Genomic DNA, 27912 nt, shown 5'->3' with positions numbered 1-27912 from the left:
TGTAAACTCAGGGTAGGTACTAGAGGGGTACATGTTTTAAACTTCAGTGACTAAAACCTACACTGTGGTAGGTACTAGAGGGGTACATGTTTTAAACTTCAATGACTAAAACCTACACTGTGGTAGGGTACTAGAGGGGTACATGTGTTTTAAACTTCAGTGACTAAAACCTACACTGTGGTAGGGTACTAGAGGTGTACATGTTTTAAACTTCGGTGACTAAAACCTACACTGTGGTAGGGTACTAGAGAGGTACATGTTTTAAACTTCAGTGACTAAAACCTACTCTGTGGTAGGGTACTAGAGGTGTACATGTTTTAAACTTCATTGACTAAAACCTACACAGTGTTCTATATATTCCTTACATAACACATGTATAACTGTAAGCTAATACAGACTCTTTGTAATTTACTTGTCAATATCAGGATAATAGTATTGATAATGTCAGTAGAAGGTATATGGCGAATCACAAACACTCCAACACTATATGGCACAATTTCACTGTGTTAGCCTAGTTACTACCTAGCATTAAGCTGCTGGTATGAAGATGATAGGGTATCAACAGTTACATGTACATAAAATATCTTGGTGTGAAAATTTTACAAAATCAAAATAATAAAACCTGACTTATATATTTTTCTTTTCATCCATTTTTTATGAGAAAACAAAACTTAAACATAACTTTAACCAAATATAATACATTTGTAACTGTTTCTTCATTCCATCAAAGTATAAAATGTTTAGCAGCATTTATACACCAAAATATCTAGCAAGGTTCTACAAGGCAGTTTCCTTTAAGGATACATTTATGGACTGGAAATGCACAATTAACAGACAAGGATATCATTCCATTTAACAAAATATTCAAGGGAGACCACTCCAAATGTACACTTACTGAACCTTGCAATACACATAGCGAGTGAGTGTGTATTTGTATAGTGACTTGCGGGTAGTTCGGCTGTAACACAGGATACAACAAACAAAGGAAATAACAAATGATACAAAACTCTCAAAAGTAAGCAAACACCAAAACAAAACTAAATAAAAATGAAAGTTTCTGTTACATAAAGTTATACAAACTGAATATGACATCAATTACAATAAAATTTTATCTGACAAGGAACCTAAGAAAAGTTGTGATCATTTTCTTAAAATCCTAAAGCAATTGAATGTTTACTCTGGTTTATGATTGATGTGTATCCCTGTTCATCCCTCTGGTTCCCTCTTGTTTCTCGTTTGTCCCTTTCCTACCCTCTCCACCAGTACCCTCCTTACCAATTCTACCCCAATCTCTCTCTCTGTTCCTCCATACCTCTACCCTGACCCTCTTCCTCTGCCCCCTCCTCCCCAGTACTACCTAAATCTCTCTCTGTTCCTCCATACCTCTACCCACTGCCCTCCTTACCAATACTAAATCTCTCTCTGTACCCCCATACCTTTACCCACTGCCCTCCTTACCAATTCTACCCCAATCTCTCTCTCTGTTCCTCCATACCTCTACCCACTGCCTTCCTTACCAATACTAAATCTCTCTCTGTTCCTCCATACCTCTACCCACTGCCCTCCTTACCAATACTAAATCTCTCTCTGTTCCTCCATACCTCTACCCACTGCCCTCCTTACCAATACTAAATCTCTCTTTGTTCCTCCATACCTCTACCCACTGCCCTCCTTACCAATACTAAATCTCTCTCTGTACCCCCATACCTTTACCCACTGCCCTCCTTACCAATTCTACCCCAATCTCTCTCTCTGTTCCCCCATACCTTTACCCACTGCCCTCCTTACCAATTCTACCCCAATCTCTCTCTCTGTTCCTCCATACCTCTACCCACTGCCCTCCTTACCAATACTAAATCTCTCTCTGTTCCTCCATACCTCTACCCACTGCCCTCCTTACCAATACTAAATCTCTCTGTTCCTCCATACCTCTACCCACTGCCCTCCTTACCAATACTAAATCTCTCTCTGTTCCTCCATACCTCTACCCACTGCCCTCCTTACCAATACTAAATCTCTCTCTGTTCCTCCATACCACTGCCCTCCTTACCAATACTAAATCTCTCTCTGTTCCTCCATACCTCTACCCACTGCCCTCCTTACCAATACTAAATCTCTCTTTGTTCCTCCATACCTCTACCCACTGCCCTCCTTACCAATACTAAATCTCCCTCTGTTCCTCCATACCTCTACCCACTGCCCTCCTTACCAATACTAAATCTCTCTTTGTTCCTCCATACCTCTACCCACTGCCCTCCTTACCAATACTAAATCTCTCTCTGTTCCTCCATACCTCTACCCACTGCCCTCCTTACCAATACTAAATCTCTCTCTGTTCCTCCATACCTCTACCCACTGCCCTCCTTACCAATACTAAATCTCTCTCTGTTCCTCCATACCTCTACCCACTGCCCTCCTTACCAATACTAAATCTCTCTCTGTTCCTCCATACCTTTACCCACTGCCCTCCTTACCAATACTAAATCTCCCTCTGTTCCTCCATACCACTGCCCTCCTTACCAATACTAAATCTCTCTCTGTTCCTCCATACCACTGCCCTCCTTACCAATACTAAATCTCTCTCTGTTCCTCCATACCTCTACCCACTGCCCTCCTTACCAATACTAAATCTCCCTCTGTTCCTCCATACCTCTACCCACTGCCCTCCTTACCAATACTAAATCTCTCTTTGTTCCTCCATACCTCTACCCACTGCCCTCCTTACCAATACTAAATCTCCCTCTGTTCCTCCATACCTCTACCCACTGCCCTCCTTACCAATACTAAATCTCTGTCTGTTCCTCCATACCTCTACCCACTGCCCTCCTTACCAATACTAAATCTCTCTCTGTTCCTCCATACCTCTACCCACTGCCCTCCTTACCAATACTAAATCTCTCTCTGTTCCTCCATACCTCTACCCACTGCCCTCCTTACCAATACTAAATCTCTCTCTGTTCCTCCATACTTCTACCCACTGCCCTCCTTACCAATACTAAATCTCTCTCTGTTCCTCCATACCTCTACCCACTGCCCTCCTTACCAATACTAAATCTCTCTCTGTTCCTCCATACCTCTACCCACTGCCCTCCTTACCAATACTAAATCTCTCTCTGTTCCTCCATACCTCTACCCACTGCCCTCCTTACCAATACTAAATCTCTCTCTGTTCCTCCATACCTCTACCCACTGCCCTCCTTACCAATACTAAATCTCTCTCTGTTCCTCCATACTTCTACCCACTGCCCTCCTTACCAATACTAAATCTCTCTCTGTTCCTCCATACCTCTACCCACTGCCCTCCTTACCAATACTAAATCTCTCTCTGTTCCTCCATACCTCTACCCACTGCCCTCCTTACCAATACTAAATCTCTCTCTGTTCCTCCATACCTCTACCCACTGCCCTCTCCCTCAGTCCCCTCTATACCAATACTAAATCCCAGTCCCCTCCTTACCTGTAATAAATCTCCCTCTGCTCCCCATACCTCTATCCACTGCCCTCTCCTTCAGTCCTCTCCTTACCTGTAATAAATCTCCCTCTGCTCCCTCATGCCTCTACCCCCTACCCTTTCCCTCAGCCCCCCCCCCTAAAATACTACCTAATTCTCCCTCTGCTCCCCCATACCTCTACCCCCTACCCTCTCTCTCAGTCCCCCCTCCTCCCCCAGTACTACCTAAATCTCCCTCTGTTCCCCCCATACCTCTACCCTGACCCTCTTCCTCTGCCCCCCCCCCCCCCCAGTACTACCTAAATCTCCCTCTGTTCCCCCCATACCTCTACCCTGACCCTCTTCCTCTGCCCCCTCCTCCCCAGTACTACCTAAATCTCCCCCTGTTCCTCCATACCTCTACCCTGACCCTCTTCCTCTGCCCTCCCCCCCCCCCAGTACTACCTAAATCTCCCCCTGTTCCTCCATACCTCTACCCTGACCCTCTTCCTCTGCCCCCCCCCCCCCCAGTACTACCTAATTCCCCCCCTGTTCCCCCATACCTCTACCCTGACCCTCTTCCTCTGCCCCCTCCTCCCCAGTACTACCTAAATCTCCCCCTGTTCCTCCATACCTCTACCCTGACCCTCTTCCTCTGCCCCCCCCCCCCAGTACTACCTAAATCTCCCCCTGTTCCCCCATACCTCTACCCTGACCCTCTGCCCCCCCCCCCCCCCCCCAGTACTACCTAAATCTCCCCCTGTTCCCCCATACCTCTACCCTGACCCTCTGCACCCCCCCCCCCCCCCCCCCCTCCAGTACTACCTAAATCTCCCTCTGTTCCTCCATACCTCTACCCTGACCCTCTTCCTCTGCCCCCTCCTCGCCAGTACTACCTAATTCCCCCCTGTTCCCCTCATACCTATAACCTCCATCCCATCCCTTTCCTTACCTTCTGTCTTTTTCATCACTCTCTTCCTCACAGCAGCCATTCATCAGCTGGTTAGGTGTCCACATGATTGTCAGTCCCATAGCAGATTGGTGTAGAGACAGATAGCCTGCTAACGCCTCCACATCTTCCTTCTGATCAATTCAAGAAACATAAACACAGTGGTATAAGATTGATTCTACTAATACATGAAGCCCATTAGAGCCATATTCACAGGTTAACATGTTCATGTATATCTTCCAACTTTACAACAAAATCGGAGAACTAGAGGGGACATTATCAATGTTTTTAAAATACATGTAGTTAAAAAACTTTATGATTATAGAGTAACTGAGAACTTTTTCCAAATGGACAGTTCTAGTAGGACGAGGGGTCACTGAGAAAATTTTTAAGAAACGTTGTAATCTAGAATTAAGAAAGAATTTCTTCAGTAACAGAATAATAGATGTATGGAATAATTTGTCGCAACATATTATAGATGCAGATACTGTATACAACTTTGAAGTAATGCTAGATAAACACTGGAAAAATATTCATTTTAAAGTAACATTTTAAGATATATTGAGGAAACATAGCAATTGATATACTGGAAATCAATCATTTATTTATTTTACGTACATATATCGTTGATATGGATATAGAGGCTTCCAGCCTGCATCCATTAATTATCCTAATAAATCCTAATATACAGTCTCTGGATTATAGAAATATCTACTGGATTCTTTTAAAACTTAGATACAGATGTTAATATTTAGTGAGTATTTGTATGGCCAACTCTGGGTAATGCTCACCCTTTGGACAATCAAACTTCAACATCAACCATGATTTTTGGTTGCGCAGTTTTAAACAAAAATGTTGAAGATGTAAATAAATTGTTAATTCATGAAGATGGACAAAAATGGACTTCAAGAAATCAATTGAGAATACAAAATGTACATCTTTGGTTGTGTGCCAGACAACTGTAGAATTATTGATGCCATATGACAGGAAGGAAATGAAAGTTTAAAACTATCTAACACTTGTCCTTGAACATTTAAAACCACATTCATTGTACTGGTTGTTTTTTTTCTCTCCTTGATTGTAAACATTGACTGTACTGGTTTTTTTGGGGTTTTTTTGGTTGTTTTTTATACAACATTGATTGTACTGTTGTTGTTGTTTTTTTACACAAATTAAAAGCAGTGTGCAAACAGATTCCTAATTCAGACTGCTTAGCTTCTTTATCTCATAGCCTCAAACTTTGACATGACCGATGAGAGGACAATTAAGTGTTAATACAGAAATATACGCAGGACAGAAGTATTGTCTGTACCAAAACAGAAATATATACAGAAGTATTGTCTGTACAAAAACAGAAATATATATAGAAGTATTGTCTGTACCAAAACAGAAATATATATAGAAGTATTGTCTGTACCAAAACAGAAATATATACAGAAGTATTGTCTGTACAAAAACAGAAATATGTACAGAAGTATTGTCTGTACAAAAGCAGAAATATATACAGAAGTATTGTCTGTACAAAAACAGAAATATATATAGAAGTATTGTCTGTACCAAAACAGAAATATATACAGAAGTATTGTCTGTACAAAAACAGAAATATGTACAGAAGTATTGTCTGTACAAAAGCAGAAATATATACAGAAGTATTGTCTGTACCAAAACAGAAATAAATATAGAAGTATTGTCTGTACCAAAACAGAAATATATATAGAAGTATTGTCTGTACAAAAACAGAAATATATATAGAAGTATTGTCTGTACAAAAACAGAAATATAAACAGGACAGACAGAAGTATATTGTCTGTACAAAAACAGAAATATACACAGGACAGACAGAAGTATTGTCTATACAAAAACAGAAATATACACAGGACAGACAGAAGTATTGTCTATACAAAAACAGAAATATATACAGAAGTATTGTCTGTACAAAAACAGAAATATACACAGGACAGACAGAAGTATTGTCTGTACAAAAACAGAAATATATACAGGAGTATTGTCTATACAAAAACAGAAATATATATAGAAGTATTGTCTGTACCAAAACAGAAATATATATAGAAGTATTGTCTGTACAAAAACAGAAATATAAACAGGACAGACAGAAGTATATTGTCTGTACAAAAACAGAAATATACACAGGACAGACAGAAGTATTGTCTATACAAAAACAGAAATATACACAGGACAGACAGAAGTATTGTCTATACAAAAACAGAAATATATACAGAAGTATTGTCTGTACAAAAACAGAAATATACACAGGACAGACAGAAGTACTGTCTGTACAAAAACAGAAATATATACAGGAGTATTGTCTATACAAAAACAGAAATATATACAGAAGTATTGTCTATACAAAAACAGAAATATATACAGAAGTATTGTCTATACAAAAACAGAAATATATACAGAAGTATATTGTCTGTACAAAAACAGAAATATACACAGGACAGACAGAAGTACTGTCTGTACAAAAACAGAAATATACACAGGACAGACAGAAGTACTGTCTGTACAAAAACAGAAATATACACAGGACAGACAGAAGTACTGTCTGTACAAAAACAGAAATATACACAGGACAGACAGAAGTACTGTCTGTACAAAAACAGAAATATACACAGGACAGACAGAAGTACTGTCTGTACAAAAACAGAAATATACACAGGTATAGGTTGACTTACCGGCTGCACCAGGACATTGTTTTTGCCGTACAATAATGTAGTTTTAGAGTTCTGATGGAGACTCTCGACATAGTCTTTTGCTGACAGATGGAAACTTTTGGAACTCTCCTCACTACTGGAACTGGTGTTACGTCGCACCTGTAACACATCCAGGTTAGGTGTCTGTAACAAACCACACACTTCTCACTACATACCTTACATCTACATGGAACTTGTGGCTTACCCTTTAAGTTAAATACATGTATCATTATGGTACTCTAATATCATAACAATAACGATATAGTCTATACCCTCCAGGGTCAGAAGGATTGTTTACATCCTCAATGGACAAAGGGTGGAACTCATGGAGAAGTCAGAATTGGTCATTACAGTTGAATGTTCTTTCAACTGCATCTTGGAAGGAGAAAGATAAAATGTTTGTTAAAAGAAAGTGTTCACTTCCATGTATGGTATTAAGAGGTAGATCCTGAAAATATTTGTAACATTACTTAATCAAAGTACTGGAAGTACTGTAAACGAACATTATTGTTTAATGCAAAATCAGTAATCTTCTAAGTTTAAAGTCGATAAATTTACTGATATTGGTTTAGGAATTAATTGCAAATTATTTTAAATGCTTGCAGCTGTTCTGATATGATTGAACACATGCATATTTCTGTAAGGTCCTGGTTGAAATTGGAAGTTTGTTGATCTATCTTGGATGGATTAAAATAAAATATGTCTTCTTTCTTTCGGGAAGGCATCATCAGTTATAATACAGACAGGACTCTGTGACCTTATTGATGACAACTTCTAATATGCACTAAATTTAGGCTAGTTCCATCGTTAGTTTTGCATATTTCAACTTAATATGATGAAACACACATACAGAACTACTGAAAACCAAAACCAGAGCTGGTAATCAAGGCCCGGATTAGGAATGTATCCTATTGAAACTGCATGTACTCAAGCATGTATGGTACTTCAAAACAAAAAAACTTGACTCCTTTTGTTCAGGAATCATTTGATGTTAATAAATCTTTATATGAGAAGATATACTTCTGGTATAATTACAGTATTGTACACAATGTGATAAAGAATAACAACCATATAAAGACTATCTTCATCAAATAATTCAGCAAACAGGAAAAGAAAACTTCAAGCTTCATTTTCAACTTCAAAGCTGATAAAGGTTACAGTCCATTCGATGGGATGACACATTCCCTATTTATTGTCCCTTTCCAATGTTGACCATCCAATCATAGTGAACCACACAGTTCATCAATGTAATTGCACAAATCACATCCTTTATGTGGAGAGAACAGTTTTCGGGGTGTTATAAGATTCCATAACTGTATGCAAATTTCTGAATCATTCCATATCTATATCTATATATATACCGTACGTGTATATATTTACACATATCAAAATTGGAATGACACAGGAGATTTGCAAGTTTAAGTTCACCATCAGCCATGGGAGGTTTACGTAAAATGTTATATTTACCGGGGTAATTAGTAATTTTGATTATATATTTATCAAGCTCTATTCTGTACTTTCTACCAGTGCTTATATTAGAGAATGGACACAATTATATGTTCTCCAATGTCAAAATTAATCATATGTAAAATATTAGGGGTTTATTTGACCGAGACGTATTCAAAATTTTTGTAATCATTCGCCATTCGAGGCCTGATTGCCGTCATATTTGAATTACCAAAATGGACCTGAAATCAATATTTTAAAAAAGAGAATGATCTGTGACTTCAATATTTCATAAAAATAATTTAATACATCGTTTATTCACTTCATTCAGATCTTCAGACACCACATAATTTTTGAAGTCATATATAGAAATATATGAACCATTTTGTTATTGATTAATAGTTCACACAAGTAAGCACTAGATGTAAGCAGTAAGTATATGTACCGCTATCTACTGGCATGACTTTGAGTACAGTAGACTACACTCGCTTTGTGGATATTGACAGGATAACATATATTTACATACTAATTCAATTTTAGAATTGTAACTGAAATCTTGTAACAGCATATGGCACAAATAGTCATCTGAACATTTGTTGTATATTGAAAAAATATTTAAGGTAAATATTAACTCATTTGCTTGACTTCAATTTTCAGTTTATCAATTCATCGATTACTCTGTGTTTGAAGTATGGTGTAGTGAGAATTTCAAGTCTTGATCATGACTTGATGAAAATTCTAAATTAACAAATTATTAAAATAAATTTGTTTGAAAAATAACACAAGTTCAACATCAATATTATATAGAGTATCAATCACAATATATCAGAAGTTATCAAACTACAGATAACAATTAACGGCTGAATATCAAATTAAGTGAATATCACAAATATTTTTGCATTTGTTTTTAGATAATCCGGATTTCCGTCTTTAAAAAAATTTACCTAGTAGACGTAGTGCATAGTAAACGTAGCCATGTAACAGCTGATTTTAATCAGATTTAATTAGCATGAACTTAACACCGTCTCAGTAGTTCGTCGCAATCGAAAATTTGGTCGTGAATTCGGGATTTTACAAATTATTTCAAAATACTTTCAGGTAAATGAAAAAAAATTCTCGTAAAAATGTCGATTTTGAGTCCACTATCGGCCATTTCGGTAATTCAACTCTAGGCCTAACGACAATCGGGCCGCGATTCGCAAATGAATAATTAATTTAAAATTCGGTCAAATAAACCTCTAATATTTTATATATGATACAATCAGGCATTGTAGAACATATATTTTGGTCAATCCTCTGAAAATAATGCCAATTTATATTATAATTAAGCCCCATTTTTCTTCGTTTCGGTATTTCAAGTCCGCTTCACGTGTGGTCCGTTTCAGTAAATATTCTCGTCTTTGCCGAAATAAAAACAAGCTATATAATTGTTCATTTTAAACATGACAACAACTGCCAACCACACGTATCCAAAAATGTTATTGTTGATATCATCTGAATATTGCCGTAGTTATCTGTCACTTCGATTGTATACCCCATGCCATAGTGAAGGAAGAATCGACCAATCAAATTGGTTTATTTTTGATTTCCGTAATCTTGCAGTTACCTCCCTTACAACAGTAAATACGTTCCAAGTATCGCCTACAACAAGCAATCCCGTGCACATAACAAGATATTATCATTTGCATTTGATTTATTGGGTCATTTTCGTCAAAGGAAAATGGTATATGGAAATCGATGACAACTTGAACGCTATGACCAGTCACCCTGACCACAAATGCCACCTAATTGTAAGCCTATACATATGTACAGTTCTTTCTCGCAAACACGTACAGTAACCTATAGTATGATACAATGTATCGCCTCGTATGCCGTCATTAATATATTTCTTTCTCTAAATTATAGAAATACACACCTAGTTGATAATGATGTAACATTCTAGAATATATATATTACACATTTAAGTAAATCGCGGACAAATTTGCAGACCTATGCTATCTAATGTCAGCCGTTTTGGAATGAGCAAAACTTTCTAAACATTCGGAGACGAATGCGCCTGCGCAATAGTTGTTTACATAAATATATTGACCTGGAGTTATTCGCAAAGTTCAGGTTCATTTAGTCTTCTCATTTCGCTAGCGTTATGCATTTCTCAAATCGTAGGCATCTTGAAAACATCTACTGAATACATTTCAACCTTTTCGGTAAAACTACTATATAAAACGAAGATGTTTTTGCAAGTAAATTATTTGAAGCGTAAGGCAATGGGGGCAGCCATATTTCATTGAAACAGACAGTAGATGGCGTATTGGTGAATGTGGTTACCAAATATGGTCATATTTCTCAGTCCAGTTCTTGATGGCAATAACCGAACATTAATGTTCGTTTAAAAAGTGTTTTGTGATGATCACTGAAATATCCTGGTGAGTGATACAGACCCTCTGGGCCTCTTGTATCTGCAACCTTTAATCACCAAATAAAGATAGTTTAGCAGGATAAATGACACTACAATATCAGTTTCTGGATGATTTGATAGATGTGTTACAAATCAGTTGATGCAGTACACATCATTTCTCTTGACATTGTCATATTTCAACATTCTCTTAAATTCTGACCTTTCATCGTTTGTGACCAATACCTGAAGTCCTGGGCGTTTCGGTGAGCCGGGTCCTGCTGTCAAGTGGTTTGTACTGGAGTGGATTCTGTGTCTCTGTACAAGCTCGTCAGCTGGAGGGTCAGTCCAGTAATGATCTAAAGTCTTCATTTTAGTGTAGTCCAGTGCACAAGGCCCAACTAAACACAACACACCATTATATTACAGAGAAGAAGTCGTTTATATCAATAAAGCCCAATTGACCACATTTAGCCCCACCCCTCAGGCCCCTGGGGGGTCAGCCCTATCATTTGTACAATTTTGAATCCCCACCCCATAGTGATGCCACTAGGCAAATAGGAGCAATATCCTTTGCTTGGTTTCAGAGAAGAAGTCGTTAATATCAATGTAGCTATATTTACCCATTTTGGCCCTGCCCCTCAGGCCCCTGATATACTCCCATACATATACACGGGTCTGATATACTCCCGTACATATACACGGGTCTCTGATATACTCCCGTACATATACACAGGTCTGATATACTCCCGTACATATACACGGGTCTCTGATATACTGCCGTACATATACACAGGTCTCTGATATACTCCCGTACATATACACGGGTCTCTGATATACTCCCGTACATATACACCGGTCTCTGATATACTCCCGTACATATACACAGGTCTCTGATATACTCCCGTACATATACGAGGGTCTCTGATATACTCCCGTACACATACACGGGTCTCTGATATACTCCCGTACATATACACGGGTCTCTGATATACTCCCGTACATATACACCGGTCTCTGATATACTCCCGTACATATACATGGGTCTGATATACTCCCGTACACATACACGGGTCTCTGATATACTCCCGTACATATACGAGGGTCTCTGATATACTCCCGTACATATACACGGGTCTGATATACTCCCGTACATATACATGGGTCTGATATACTCCCGTACATATACACAGGTCTCTGATATACTCCCGTACATATACGAGGGTCTCTGATATACTCCCGTACACATACACGGGTCTCTGATATACTCCCGTACATATACACGGGTCTGTGATATACTCCCGTACATATACACGGGTCTGATATACTCCCGTACATATACACGGGTCTCTGATATACTCCCGTACATATACACGGGTCTCTGATATACTCCCGTACATATACACGGGTCTGATATACTCCCGTACATATACACAGGTCTCTGATATACTCCCGTACATATACACAGGTCTCTGATATACTCCCGTACATATACAAGGGTCTCTGATATACTCCCGTACATATACACGGGTCTGATATACTCCCGTACATATACACGGGTCTGATATACTCCCGTACATATACACGGGTCTCTGATATACTCCCGTACATATACACGGGTCTCTGATATACTCCCGTACATATACACGGGTCTGATATACTCCCGTACATATACACGGGTCTGATATACTCCCGTACATATACACGGGTCTGATATACTCCCGTACATATACACGGGTCTCTGATATACTCCCGTACATATACACGGGTCTCTGATATACTCCCGTACATATACACCGGTCTCTGATATACTCCCGTACATATACACAGGTCTCTATATATACTCCCGTACATATACTCGGGTCTCTGATATACTCCTGTACATATACACAGGTCTGATATACTCCCGTACATATACACGGGTCTGATATACTCCCGTACATATACACGGGTCTGATATACTCCCGTACATATACACGGGTCTCTGATATACTCCCGTACATATACACGGGTCTGATATACTCCCGTACATATACACAGGTCTCTGATATACTCCCGTACATATACACGGGTCTGATATACTCCCGTACATATACACAGGTCTCTGATATACTCCCGTACATATACATGGGTCTCATATACTCCCGTACATATACACGGGTCTCTGATATACTCCCGTACATATACACGGGTCTCTGATATACTCCCGTACATATACACCGGTCTCTGATATACTCCCGTACATATACACGGGTCTGATATACTCCCGTACATATACACGGGTCTCTGATATACTCCCGTACATATATACGGGTCTCTGATATACTCCCGTACATATACACGGGTCTGATATACTCCCGTACATATACACGGGTCTCTGATATACTCCCGTACATATACACAGGTCTCTGATATACTCCCGTACATATACACGGGTCTGATATACTCCCGTACATATACACGGGTCTGATATACTCCCGTACATATACACGGGTCTGATATACTCCCGTACATATACACGGGTCTCTGATATACTCCCGTACATATACACGGGTCTCTGATATACTCCCGTACATATACACGGGTCTCTGATATACTCCCGTACATATACACGGGTCTCTGATATACTCCCGTACATATACATGGGTCTGATATACTCCCGTACATATACACGGGTCTCTGATATACTCCCGTACATATACACGGGTCTGTGATATACTCCCGTACATATACTCGGGTCTCTGATATACTCCCGTACATATACACGGGTCTCTGATATACTCCCGTACATATACACCGGTCTCTGATATACTCCCGTACATATACACGGGTCTCTGATATACTCCCGTACATATACACCGGTCTCTGATATACTCCCGTACATATACACGGGTCTCTGATATACTCCCGTACATATACACGGGTCTCTGATATACTCCCGTACATATACACAGGTCTCTGATATACTCCCGTACATATACACGGGTCTGATATACTCCCGTACATATACACGGGTCTCTGATATACTCCCGTACATATACACGGGTCTGATATACTCCCGTACATATACACCGGTCTCTGATATACTCCCGTAGATATACACGGGTCTGATATACTCCCGTACACATACACGGGTCTCTGATATACTCCCATACATATACACGGGTCTCTGATATACTCCCGTACATATACACGGGTCTGATATACTCCCGTACATATACACGGGTCTGATATACTCCCGTACATATACACGGGTCTCTGATATACTCCCGTACATATACACCGGTCTCTGATATACTCCCGTACATATACACGGGTCTCTGATATACTCCCGTACATATACACGGGTCTCTGATATACTCCCGTACATATACACCGGTCTCTGATATACTCCCGTACATATACACGGGTCTCTGATATACTCCCGTACATATACACGGGTCTCTGATATACTCCCGTACATATACACAGGTCTCTGATATACTCCCGTACATATACACGGGTCTGATATACTCCCGTACATATACACGGGTCTCTGATATACTCCCGTACATATACACGGGTCTGATATACTCCCGTACATATACACCGGTCTCTGATATACTCCCGTAGATATACACGGGTCTGATATACTCCCGTACACATACACGGGTCTCTGATATACTCCCATACATATACACGGGTCTCTGATATACTCCCGTACATATACACGGGTCTGATATACTCCCGTACATATACACGGGTCTGATATACTCCCGTACATATACACGGGTCTCTGATATACTCCCGTACATATACACCGGTCTCTGATATACTCCCGTATATATACACGGGTCTCTGATATACTCCCGTACATATACACGGGTCTCTGATATACTCCCGTACATATACATGGGTCTCTGATATACTCCCGTACATATACACGGGTCCCTGATATACTCCCGTACATATACACGGGTCTCTGATATACTCCCGTACATATACACAGGTCTGATATACTCCCGTACATATACACGGGTCTGATATACTCCCGTACATATACATGGGTCTCTGATATACTCCCGTACATATACACCGGTCTCTGATATATACTCCCGTACATATACATGGGTCTCTGATATACTCCCGTACATATACACCGGTCTCTGATATACTCCCGTACATATACACGGGTCTGATATACTCCCGTACATATACACAGGTCTCTGATATACTCCCGTACATATACACGGGTCTCTGATATACTCCCGTACATATACACGGGTCTCTGATATACTCCCGTACATATACACGGGTCTGATATACTCCCGTACATATACACGGGTCTCTGATATACTCCCGTACATATACACAGGTCTCTGATATACTCCCGTACATATACACAGGTCTGTCTGATATACTCCCGTACATATACACGGGTCTCTGATATACTCCCGTACATATACACGGGTCTGTGATATACTCCCGTACATATACATGGGTCTCTGATATACTCCCGTACATATACACGGGTCTGATATACTCCCGTACATATACACGGGTCTCTGATATACTCCCGTACATATACACGGGTCTCTGATATACTCCCGTACATATACACGGGTCTGATATACTCCCGTACATATACACGGGTCTCTGATATACTCCCGTACATATACACGGGTCTGATATACTCCCGTACATATATACGGGTCTCTGATATACTCCCGTACATATACACGGGTCTCTGATATACTCCCGTACATATACACGGGTCTCTGATATACTCCCGTACATATACACCGGTCTCTGATATACTCCCGTACACATATACGGGTCTCTGATATACTCCCGTACATATACACGGGTCTCTGATATACTCCCGTACACATATACGGGTCTCTGATATACTCCCGTACATATACACGGGTCTGATATACTCCCGTACATATACACGGGTCTCTGATATACTCCCGTACATATACACAGGTCTGATATACTCCCTTACATATACACGGGTCTGTGATATACTCCCGTACATATACACAGGTCTGATATACTCCCTTACATATACACCGGTCTCTGATATACTCCCGTACATATACATGGGTCTGATATACTCCCGTACATATACATGGGTCTCTGATATACTCCCGTACATATACACGGGTCTCTGATATACTCACGTACATATACACGGGTCTCTGATATACTCCCGTACATATACACGGGTCTCTGATATACTCCCGTACACATATACGGGTCTCTGATATACTCCCGTACATATACACCGGTCTCTGATATACTCCCGTACATATACACCGGTCTCTGATATACTCCCGTACATATACACGGGTCTCTGATATACTCCCGTACATATACACGGGTCTGATATACTCCCGTACATATACACCGGTCTCTGATATACTCCCGTACATATACACGGGTCTCTGATATACTCCCGTACATATACACGGGTCTCTGATATACTCCCGTACATATACACGGGTCTGATATACTCCCGTACATATACACGGGTCTGATATACTCCCGTACATATACACGGGTCTGATATACTCCCGTACATATACACGGGTCTCTGATATACTCCCGTACATATACACGGGTCTCTGATATACTCCCGTACATATACACGGGTCTGATATACTCCCGTACATATACACGGGTCTCTGATATACTCCCGTACATATACACGGGTCTGATATACTCCCGTACATATACACGGGTCTGATATACTCCCGTACATATACACGGGTCTGATATACTCCCGTACATATACACCGGTCTCTGATATACTCCCGTACATATACACGGGTCTGATATACTCCCGTACATATACACGGGTCTCTGATATACTCCCGTACATATACACGGGTCTGATATACTCCCGTACATATACACGGGTCTCTGATATACTCCCGTACATATACACGGGTCTGATATACTCCCGTACATATACACGGGTCTCTGATATACTCCCGTACATATACACGGGTCTGATATACTCCCGTACATATATACGGGTCTCTGATATACTCCCGTACATATACACGGGTCTCTGATATACTCCCGTACATATACACGGGTCTCTGATATACTCCCGTACATATACACCGGTCTCTGATATACTCCCGTACACATACACGGGTCTCTGATATACTCCCGTACATATACACGGGTCTGATATACTCCCGTACATATACACGGGTCTGATATACTCCCGTACATATACACGGGTCTGATATACTCCCGTACATATACACGGGTCTCTGATATACTCCCGTACATATACACGGGTCTGATATACTCCCGTACATATACACGGGTCTGATATACTCCCGTACATATACACGGGTCTGATATACTCCCGTACATATACACGGGTCTGATATACTCCCGTACATATACACGGGTCTGATATACTCCCGTACATATACACGGGTCTGATATACTCCCGTACATATACACGGGTCTCTGATAAACTCCCGTACATATACACGGGTCTGATATACTCCCGTACATATACACGGGTCTGATATACTCCCGTACATATACACGGGTCTGATATACTCCCGTACATATACACAGGTCTGATATACTCCCGTACATATACACGGGTCTGATATACTCCCGTACATATACACGGGTCTGATATACTCCCGTACATATACACAGGTCTGATATACTCCCGTACATATACACAGGTCTGATATACTCCCGTACATATACACGGGTCTGATATACTCCCGTACATATACACGGGTCTCTGATATACTCCCGTACATATACACGGGTCTGATATACTCCCGTACATATACACGGGTCTGATATACTCCCGTACATATACACGGGTCTGATATACTCCCGTACATATACACAGGTCTGATATACTCCCGTACACATACACGGGTCTGATATACTCCCGTACATATACACGGGTCTCTGATATACTCCCGTACACATATACGGGTCTCTGATATACTCTCGTACATATACACGGGTCTCTGATATACTCCCGTACATATATACGGGTCTCTGATATACTCCCGTACATATACACGGGTCTGATATACTCCCGTACATATACACGGGTCTCTGATATACTCCCGTACATATACACAGGTCTGATATACTCCCTTACATATACACGGGTCTGTGATATACTCCCGTACATATACACAGGTCTGATATACTCCCGTACATATACACGGGTCTCTGATATACTCCCGTACATATACACGGGTCTCTGATATACTCCCGTACACATATACGGGTCTCTGATATACTCCCGTACATATACACCGGTCTCTGATATACTCCCGTACATATACACCGGTCTCTGATATACTCCCGTACATATACACGGGTCTCTGATATACTCCCGTACATATACACGGGTCTGATATACTCCCGTACATATACACCGGTCTCTGATATACTCCCGTACATATACACCGGTCTCTGATATACTCCCGTACATATACACGGGTCTCTGATATACTCCCGTACATATACACGGGTCTCTGATATACTCCCGTACATATACACGGGTCTGATATACTCCCGTACATATACACGGGTCTGATATACTCCCGTACATATACACAGGTCTGTGATATACTCCCGTACATATACACGGGTCTCTGATATACTCCCGTACATATACACGGGTCTCTGATATACTCCCGTACATATACACGGGTCTGATATACTCCCGTACATATACACGGGTCTCTGATATACTCCCGTACATATACACGGGTCTGATATACTCCCGTACATATACACGGGTCTCTGATATACTCCCGTACATATACACGGGTCTGATATACTCCCGTACATATATACGGGTCTCTGATATACTCCCGTACATATACACGGGTCTCTGATATACTCCCGTACATATACACGGGTCTCTGATATACTCCCGTACATATACACCGGTCTCTGATATACTCCCGTACACATATACGGGTCTCTGATATACTCCCGTACATATACACGGGTCTCTGATATACTCCCGTACACATATACGGGTCTCTGATATACTCCCGTACATATACACGGGTCTCTGATATACTCCCGTACATATACACGGGTCTCTGATATACTCCCGTACATATACACCGGTCTCTGATATACTCCCGTACATATACACGGGTCTCTGATATACTCCCGTACATATACACGGGTCTGATATACTCCCGTACATATACACCGGTCTCTGATATACTCCCGTACATATACACCGGTCTCTGATATACTCCCGTACATATACACGGGTCTCTGATATACTCCCGTACATATACACGGGTCTCTGATATACTCCCGTACATATACACGGGTCTGATATACTCCCGTACATATACACGGGTCTGATATACTCCCGTACATATACACAGGTCTGTGATATACTCCCGTACATATACACGGGTCTCTGATATACTCCCGTACATATACACGGGTCTCTGATATACTCCCGTACATATACACGGGTCTGATATACTCCCGTACATATACACGGGTCTCTGATATACTCCCGTACATATACACGGGTCTGATATACTCCCGTACATATACACGGGTCTGATATACTCCCGTACATATACACGGGTCTGATATACTCCCGTACATATACACCGGTCTCTGATATACTCCCGTACATATACACGGGTCTCTGATATACTCCCATACATATACACGGGTCTCTGATATACTCCCATTATATTTTGTTCCATACAAGATAAATAAGCATGTAAAAGCATACCCAGTAATGATGCAAATATTGGTCCGTCCACTGGATCTGATATAAGGGCTTCCTCTTCATAGTATTTACTGTTAATACACAAATCATCCATGCTAATTCAGGGTGGATATCAACTTCAGACTACTCCGATTTAATTATATAACCGATAAACAAAAACTTGTATATATCTGTCCATAAAAAAAAATTAATATTCTGATTCAGAATTTATGAAGGCCCTAAATGAATCTGTATTCTTATTCCTATAATATGTGAGTCATAATGATGAAGTATGAACATATATATACCTACACTAGATTCAACAATTAAAATCTGACAAAATATTATACACCTCGATCAATAAAGTTGGGTCTACACTGGCCACCTTGTTGTTTAAATTAGGTAATCATTTACCTGTTATTCTGTACCAGATAGTCGAGGATTTTTGCCAGTTGTTTCTCAAAGATGGCGAGTCGGATCCAGAGGTACCTTGGATGGTACTGTGATGACTTCTTTGTCTGGTTCTTGTTACTGTCCACACTTTTTCTGTAACATTTACAACATTTTAAAATCAATACTTGTGTCCTAACTTTTGATAATGGCAAAGTAAAACATTCAAGAATTTGACGCAATTGTTTTTTTAGGACAATTAATGTCATTTACCAAAGCTCTACTACACTTTCTAAATTAACCACAAGATAATATTTCCTGAATGGTTCACACCAAAAATATTGGAATTTCAATAGAAATGTATACATGATATGGACAGAGTCACAGAGACTCCAAAAGCTATAACAGATCAATTTATACATTGATCTGTGTTACTGTTTAACTCGTGCCATTCATCTTTATACATATGGTCTAGATGATTTTTATAATTACATAATGTATCTTTGTAAACTCCATCTGGAAGCTGTGTAAATTCTATATTATAGATATAAATCTTAAATACATTGTATAGATATTCAAATTACTTAATTACAGTGGCTACCTATGTAAATTCTATATTATAGATATAAATCTTAAATACATTGTATAGATATTCAAATTACATAATTACAGTGACTACCTAAAGTATGTAAAGTATATATTATAGATATAAATCTTGAATACATTGTATAGATATTTAAATTACATAATTACAGTGACTACCTATGTAAAGTATATATTATAGATATAAATCTTGAATACATTGTATAGATATTTAAATTACATAATTACAGTGACTACCTATGTAAATCTACGTGAAGAGGGAACCTTAATTCTATTAGATATACAGATATGTATCTATAGCTCATATTGTAAAATGCACTAATTGGGGAGCAATATATTACACGCAAAGAGAGATACAAGCAATTTGATTATTTCAGGAAGAAGCTACATGTGATAACACAATACTGATGTCTCATGGTGACTCCATGGTCTCTAAACACATTGCTGGATAAATTACTCAATAGTGGATGTAAATATGTTATCTGTGTCAGCTACAATGCATTAGCCGATACGTACGAATCATTTTACACAAAATAATCCAAAGCAGAAACGCCAAGGTACAAAACCCTGATGACAATACCATTCTTGTTTACTTAGATGTAGGTGAAAGTAAGCTGGCCCAAGGGTTCATGGTGACGTCACAAGGCCAGCTTTAGTACCGATAATTGTCATTGACTGAGATCAAGGTGACGTCACAAGGCTAGCTTTAGTACCGATAATTGTCATAGACTGAGATAAACTAACAGTATTAGAACTTAATTATATAAATTGTCACAGGTTTTTTCTCAGACAGATAATTCCTCGAACAGTGATAATTAACTAATGACATGACAATAACAATGTACGGTAACAAGTGAGCTAAATGAAAACTTGGAAGTAAACTCAGAGTTCCAGGTTTTAGGGAATGTTTTGAAATTTGAAACACTGACCTTTAGGTTTTAGGGAATGTTTTGAAATTTGAAACACTGACCTTTAGGTTTTAGAGAATGTTCTGAAATTTGAAACACTGACCTTTAGGTTTTAGAGAATGTTTTGAAATTTGAAACACTAGCCGACCTTCAGGTTTTATGGAATGTTTTGAAATTTGAAACACTGACCTTCAGGTTTTAGGGAATGTTTTGAAATTTCAAACACTGACCTTTAGGTTTTAGGGAATGTTCTGAAATTTGAAACACTGACCTTAAGGTTTTAGAGAATGTTTTGAAATTTGAAACACTAGCCGACCTTCAGGTTTTATGGAATGTTTTGAAATTTGAAACACTGACCTTCAGGTTTTAGGGAATGTTTTGAAATTTGAAACACTGACCTTTAGGTTTTAGGGAATGTTCTGAAATTTGAAACACTGACCTTTAGGTTTTAGAGAATGTTTTGAAATTTGAAACACTAGCCGACCTTCAGGTTTTATGGAATGTTTTGAAATTTGAAACACTGACCTTCAGGTTTTAGGGAATGTTTTGAAATGTAAAACAATGACCTTTAGGCTTTATAGAATGTTTAATTTTGAAATGTGAAATTGACATTTAGTTTTTAGAGAATGTCCTGATATGTGAAACAAAATCCTGGTAATGACCAAGAATGAACTACTTGCTCTCTTACAATATCATTAAGGTGAAAACATCACCAAATTACGATTCTGCAGTGGTTAACAGCCTAGCGAGACACTTGACAACCAAGAATGGAGGACATTTACACAATAGTGGTCGATGACAGGAGGTATTAACCATTCTGCAGGAAAATCCAGTTCTATATCTGAACCATGGTATTCCCTTTCACTCTAAATACATTTACACCTCCCCTGTTGACCTTGAACTTTTAAATTGGAAGGAGTTCCCCACTTTTTCCTTTCACTCAATACTAAATACATTTACACCTCCCCATCCTGAACCTTTAAATAAGGAGTTCCCCACTTTTTCAAAGTGGCCACAGGCTCTGTACAATACCAAACCCAGCTCCCCATGTTTTCAATGGGAGATGCTTTGCCATAAAACTCTCCACTATATTCAAAGAACAGAGGCTCAGCCATAAAACATTGTACTTTTTTTAAATATGAGGATCCACTTTAAACAATTTTAACACTAAGTCTGCTGTATTGCAGAGCAATGACTGTCAGTGTTGATTAATGTCGATTTAATCATTTGACATGAAGGAGAGGAAGAGAGTATGATGAACTATCAGCACTACATCTTCAAAACTCCTTATTTTTGTACTTTTAAAGCAACGAAAGATTATTTAAGAACTGGAGATACAACCAATATCCACAGGGATGTTTGTAATGGAGAAGACGTCAATGTAATGGGTCGATTACAACTGAAGTGTGGTGTTTACTCTTGTTTAACATGCATGCCACCTCTCCTTGATTTATTAGTTGGTATCAGGCCCCTGTGTCATAAAACAGTTTTATACTCAGTCCTGAATTCTATGTAAAATGTCCAATAATATCAAATCATTCTTCAGTATTGGGATGGGGGTGTAATGATTAGACTCCATTGATTTGTTTATGTAATAATTGTAGTTCATTGCTGTAGAAAGATTATTCACCACAGTTTTGGATGTATATAAAATATGGTAACACTTTATCTATCTTGGTATTGACGAAATAAAGTTATGCGAAGCCCATTAGCCTCCATCACAGAGATTTCTTCCTTGGGGTTTTCTTAATTCATCACATGCATGCATGGCATTAGAAATGTAAGGATATATACATTCACATTCAGATTCAAGACTGAGTTGTTTGATGTTCCAAAGTCTGACATCTTAACATAACTCATCATGCAAATTTCCTGCCTGTGTACCAGAAACAAAACCTAGTATACACAGGGAGGACAGAAAACTATTCTCTGTGCTACTGTCACCCGCTGGATGTGTTAAACTTGTCCAGATCAATGGAAATGTGGGCTCACTATGGAATATCGGGGGAGACAGGCTCCACAGCCTTGAGCCTGGTTGAGCCTTTTTCTCATGCTTGTGGTCATCTGTGAGATTGAACCTGACAGTGTCAGAATGGGGTGTTAGAGGGAAGGCAGCTTTTGTCTATATTACAGACAAATGTCAGCAGGGCCAAGATTTCCATCAGGAGCCCAAATAATCTTCAATGTCAAACTGCTATTGGGAGCTTTAACAATTAATGATCAAATCTTCTCCATATGGCAGAAAACAGAAAAAGCAATTTCTGCTTCGTCCTTCAGAGATTACCCGTATGTATATGTAAGGAATTGCGGCCATTTAAATCTGACAAGATGCCCTATGTTTGGTTCTATTAAAATCTGACAAGATGCCCTATGTTTGGTTTAATAGCTATGTAAAAGGAAAGTGAGTAGTGTGCCTGCAACCTGACATTTAGCTGGTCAGTCCTCTGCTCTACTGTACTCTAAATACCCAACATGTTACCCATTACACCCAACCCCCACCCCCTTAGGTTTTGAACTCGCAACCCAGAGGTGTAGGCCTAGGGCTAGTGATAAAGTGTCAGCACACTTTAACCACTCGGCCACCGCGACCCCCAAAAACAATGGTAACATATAGTCACTTTAACCACTCAGCCACCGCGACCCCCCAAAACAATGGAAACATATAGTCACTTTAACTACTCAGCCACCGCGACCCTCAAAACAATGGTAACATATAGTCACTTTAACCACTCGGCCACCGCGACCCCCCAAAACAATGGTAACATATAGTCACTTTAACCACTCAGCCACCGCGACCCCCCAAAACAATGGTAACATATAGTCACTTTAACCACTCAGCCACCGCGACCCCCCAAAACAATGGTAACATATAGTCACTTTAACCACTCGGCCACCGCGACCCCTCAAAACAACGGAAACATATAGTCACTTTAACCACTCGGACACCGCGACCCCCCAAAACAATGGTAACATATAGTCACTTTAACCACTCGGACACCGCGACCCCCCAAAACAATGGAAACATATAGTCACTTTAACCACTCGGACACCGCGACCCCCCAAACAATGGTAACATATAGTCACTTTAACCACTCGGACACCGCGACCCCAAAAAACAATGGTAACATATAGTCACTTTAACCACTCGGACACCGCGACCCCCCAAAACAATGGTAACATATAGTCACTTTAACCACTCGGCCACCGCGACCCCCAAAACAATGGTAACATATAGTCACTTTAACCACTCGGCCACCGCGACCCCCAAAACAATGGTAACATATAGTCACTTTAACCACTCGGCCACCGCGACCCCCAAAACAATGGTAACATATAGTCACTTTAACCACTCGGCCACCGCGACCCCCCAAAACAATGGTAACATATAGTCACTTTAACCACTCGGACACCGCGACCCTCAAAAACAACGGTAACATATAGTCACTTTAACCACTCGGACACCGCGACCCCCCAAAAACAATGGTAACATATAGTCACTTTAACCACTCGGACACCGCGACCCCCCCAAAACAATGGTAACATATAGTCACTTTAACCACTCGGCCACCGCGACCCTCAAAAGCAATGGAAACATATAGTCACTTTAACTACTCAGACACCGCGACCCCCAAAAACAATGGTAACATATAGTCACTTTAACCACTCGGACACCGCGACCCTCAAAAACAATGGTAACATATAGTCACTTTAACCACTCGGACACCGCGACCCCCCAAAACAATGGTAACATATAGTCACTTTAACCACTCGGCCACCGCGACCCTCAAAAGCAATGGAAACATATAGTCACTTTAACTACTCAGACACCGCGACCCCCAAAAACAATGGTAACATATAGTCACTTTAACCACTCGGACACCGCGACCCTCAAAAGCAATGGAAACATATAGTCACTTTAACTACTCGGACACCGCGACCCCCCAAAACAATGGTAACATATAGTCACTTTAACCACTCGGACACCGCGACCCCCCCAAAACAATGGAAACATATAGTCACTTTAACCACTCGGACACCGCGACCCCCCAAACAATGGTAACATATAGTCACTTTAACCACTCGGACACCGCGACCCCAAAAAACAATGGTAACATATAGTCACTTTAACCACTCGGACACCGCGACCCCCCAAAACAATGGTAACATATAGTCACTTTAACCACTCGGCCACCGCGACCCCCCAAAACAATGGTAACATATAGTCACTTTAACCACTCGGCCACCGCGACCCCCAAAACAATGGTAACATATAGTCACTTTAACCACTCGGCCACCGCGACCCCCAAAACAATGGTAACATATAGTCACTTTAACCACTCGGCCACCGCGACCCCCCAAAACAATGGTAACATATAGTCACTTTAACCACTCGGACACCGCGACCCTCAAAAACAACGGTAACATATAGTCACTTTAACCACTCGGACACCGCGACCCCCCAAAAACAATGGTAACATATAGTCACTTTAACCACTCGGACACCGCGACCCCCCAAAACAATGGTAACATATAGTCACTTTAACCACTCGGCCACCGCGACCCTCAAAAGCAATGGAAACATATAGTCACTTTAACTACTCAGACACCGCGACCCCCAAAAACAATGGTAACATATAGTCACTTTAACCACTCGGACACCGCGACCCTCAAAAACAATGGTAACATATAGTCACTTTAACCACTCGGACACCGCGACCCCCCAAAACAATGGTAACATATAGTCACTTTAACCACTCGGCCACCGCGACCCTCAAAAGCAATGGAAACATATAGTCACTTTAACTACTCAGACACCGCGACCCCCAAAAACAATGGTAACATATAGTCACTTTAACCACTCGGACACCGCGACCCTCAAAAACAATGGTAACATATAGTCACTTTAACCACTCGGCCACCGCGACCCTCAAAAACAATGGAAACATATAGTCACTTTAACCACTCGGACACCGCGACCCCCAAAAACAATGGTAACATATAGTCACTTTAACCACTCGGACACCGCGACCCCCCAAAACAATGGTAACATATAGTCACTTTAACCACTCGGACACCGCGACCCCCCAAAACAATGGAAACATATAGTCACTTTAACCACTCGGCCACCGCGACCCCCCCAAAACAATGGTAACATATAGTCACTTTAACTACTCAGCCACCGCGACCCCCCAAAACAATGGTAACATATAGTTACTTTAACTACTCAGCCACCGCGACCCCCCAAAACAATGGTAACATATAGTCACTTTAACTACTCAGCCACCGCGACCCCCCAAAACAATGGTAACATATAGTCACTTTAACTACTCAGCCACCGCGACCCCCAAAACAATGGAAACATATAGTCACTTTAACTACTCAGCCACCGCGACCCCCCAAAACAATGGTAACATATAGTCAATCTGTTTTACAATAAGTATGGGTTTCTAAAACTGTTTAAACAGTATGATAACACTGATGACAGTGTAGATATATAGAGGTTCCCCAACAAGTGACGGATGTTTAGATGGTGTATGTACTCCGGCCCTATACAGAGAAGTACAAGTTTAGATGGTGTATGCACTCCGGCCCTATACAGAGAAGTACAAGTTTAGATAGTGTATGTACTCTGGTCCTATACAGAGTAGTACAAGTTTAGATAGTGTATGTACTCCGGCCCTATACAGAGAAGTACAAGTTTAGATGGTGTATATACTCCAGCCCTATACACAGTAGTACAAGTTTACGTCATGGTGTATGTACTCGTCATGGTGTATGTACTCCGGCCCTATACAGAGAAGTACAAGTTTACATAGTGTATGCACTCCGGCCCTATACAGAGAAGTACAAGTTTAGATGGTGTATGTACTCCGGCCCTATACAGAGAAGTACAAGTTTAGATGGTGTATGTACTCCGGCCCTATACAGAGTAGTACAAGTTTACGTCATGGTGTATGTACTTCGGCCCTATACAGAGAAGTACAAGTTTAGATGGTGTATGTACTCCGGCCCTATACAGAGAAGTACAAGTTTAGATAGTGTATGTACTCTGGCCCTATACAGAGAAGTACAAGTTTATATATTAGATGGTGTATGTACTCCGGCCCTATACAGAGAAGTACAAGTTTAAATGGTGTATGTACTCCGGCCCTATACAGAGAAGTACAAGTTTAGATGGTGTATGTACTCTGGCCCTATATAGAGAAGTACAAGTTTAGATGGTGTATGTACTCCGGCCCTATACAGAGAAGTACAAGTTTAGATGGTGTATGAACTCCGGCCCTATACAGAGAAGTACAAGTTTAGATGGTGTATGTACTGCGGCCCTATATAGAGA

General features: G+C 40.4%; 1 protein-coding gene across 1 annotated transcript in view; it reads right to left on the bottom strand.

Moving 5' to 3' along the window:
• The window catches only part of LOC117333520 (small G protein signaling modulator 1-like), a gene marked incomplete in the record, with an annotated part of 119687 nt that overhangs the window by 29604 nt on the left and 62171 nt on the right, over positions 1-27912 (bottom strand). The window contains 5 exon segments of the mRNA XM_033892843.1: positions 4383-4513; positions 7076-7237; positions 11178-11332; positions 19699-19766; positions 20089-20220. Coding sequence (XP_033748734.1) covers positions 4383-4513; positions 7076-7237; positions 11178-11332; positions 19699-19766; positions 20089-20220 — 648 coding nt within the window.

The sequence above is a fragment of the Pecten maximus genome, chromosome 8 (assembly GCF_902652985.1).
Source record: "Pecten maximus chromosome 8, xPecMax1.1, whole genome shotgun sequence".
NCBI lineage: Eukaryota > Metazoa > Mollusca > Bivalvia > Pectinida > Pectinidae > Pecten > Pecten maximus.
Note: the sequence above shows the minus strand (reverse complement) of the source record. Positions and strands in the feature narration are given on the sequence as shown.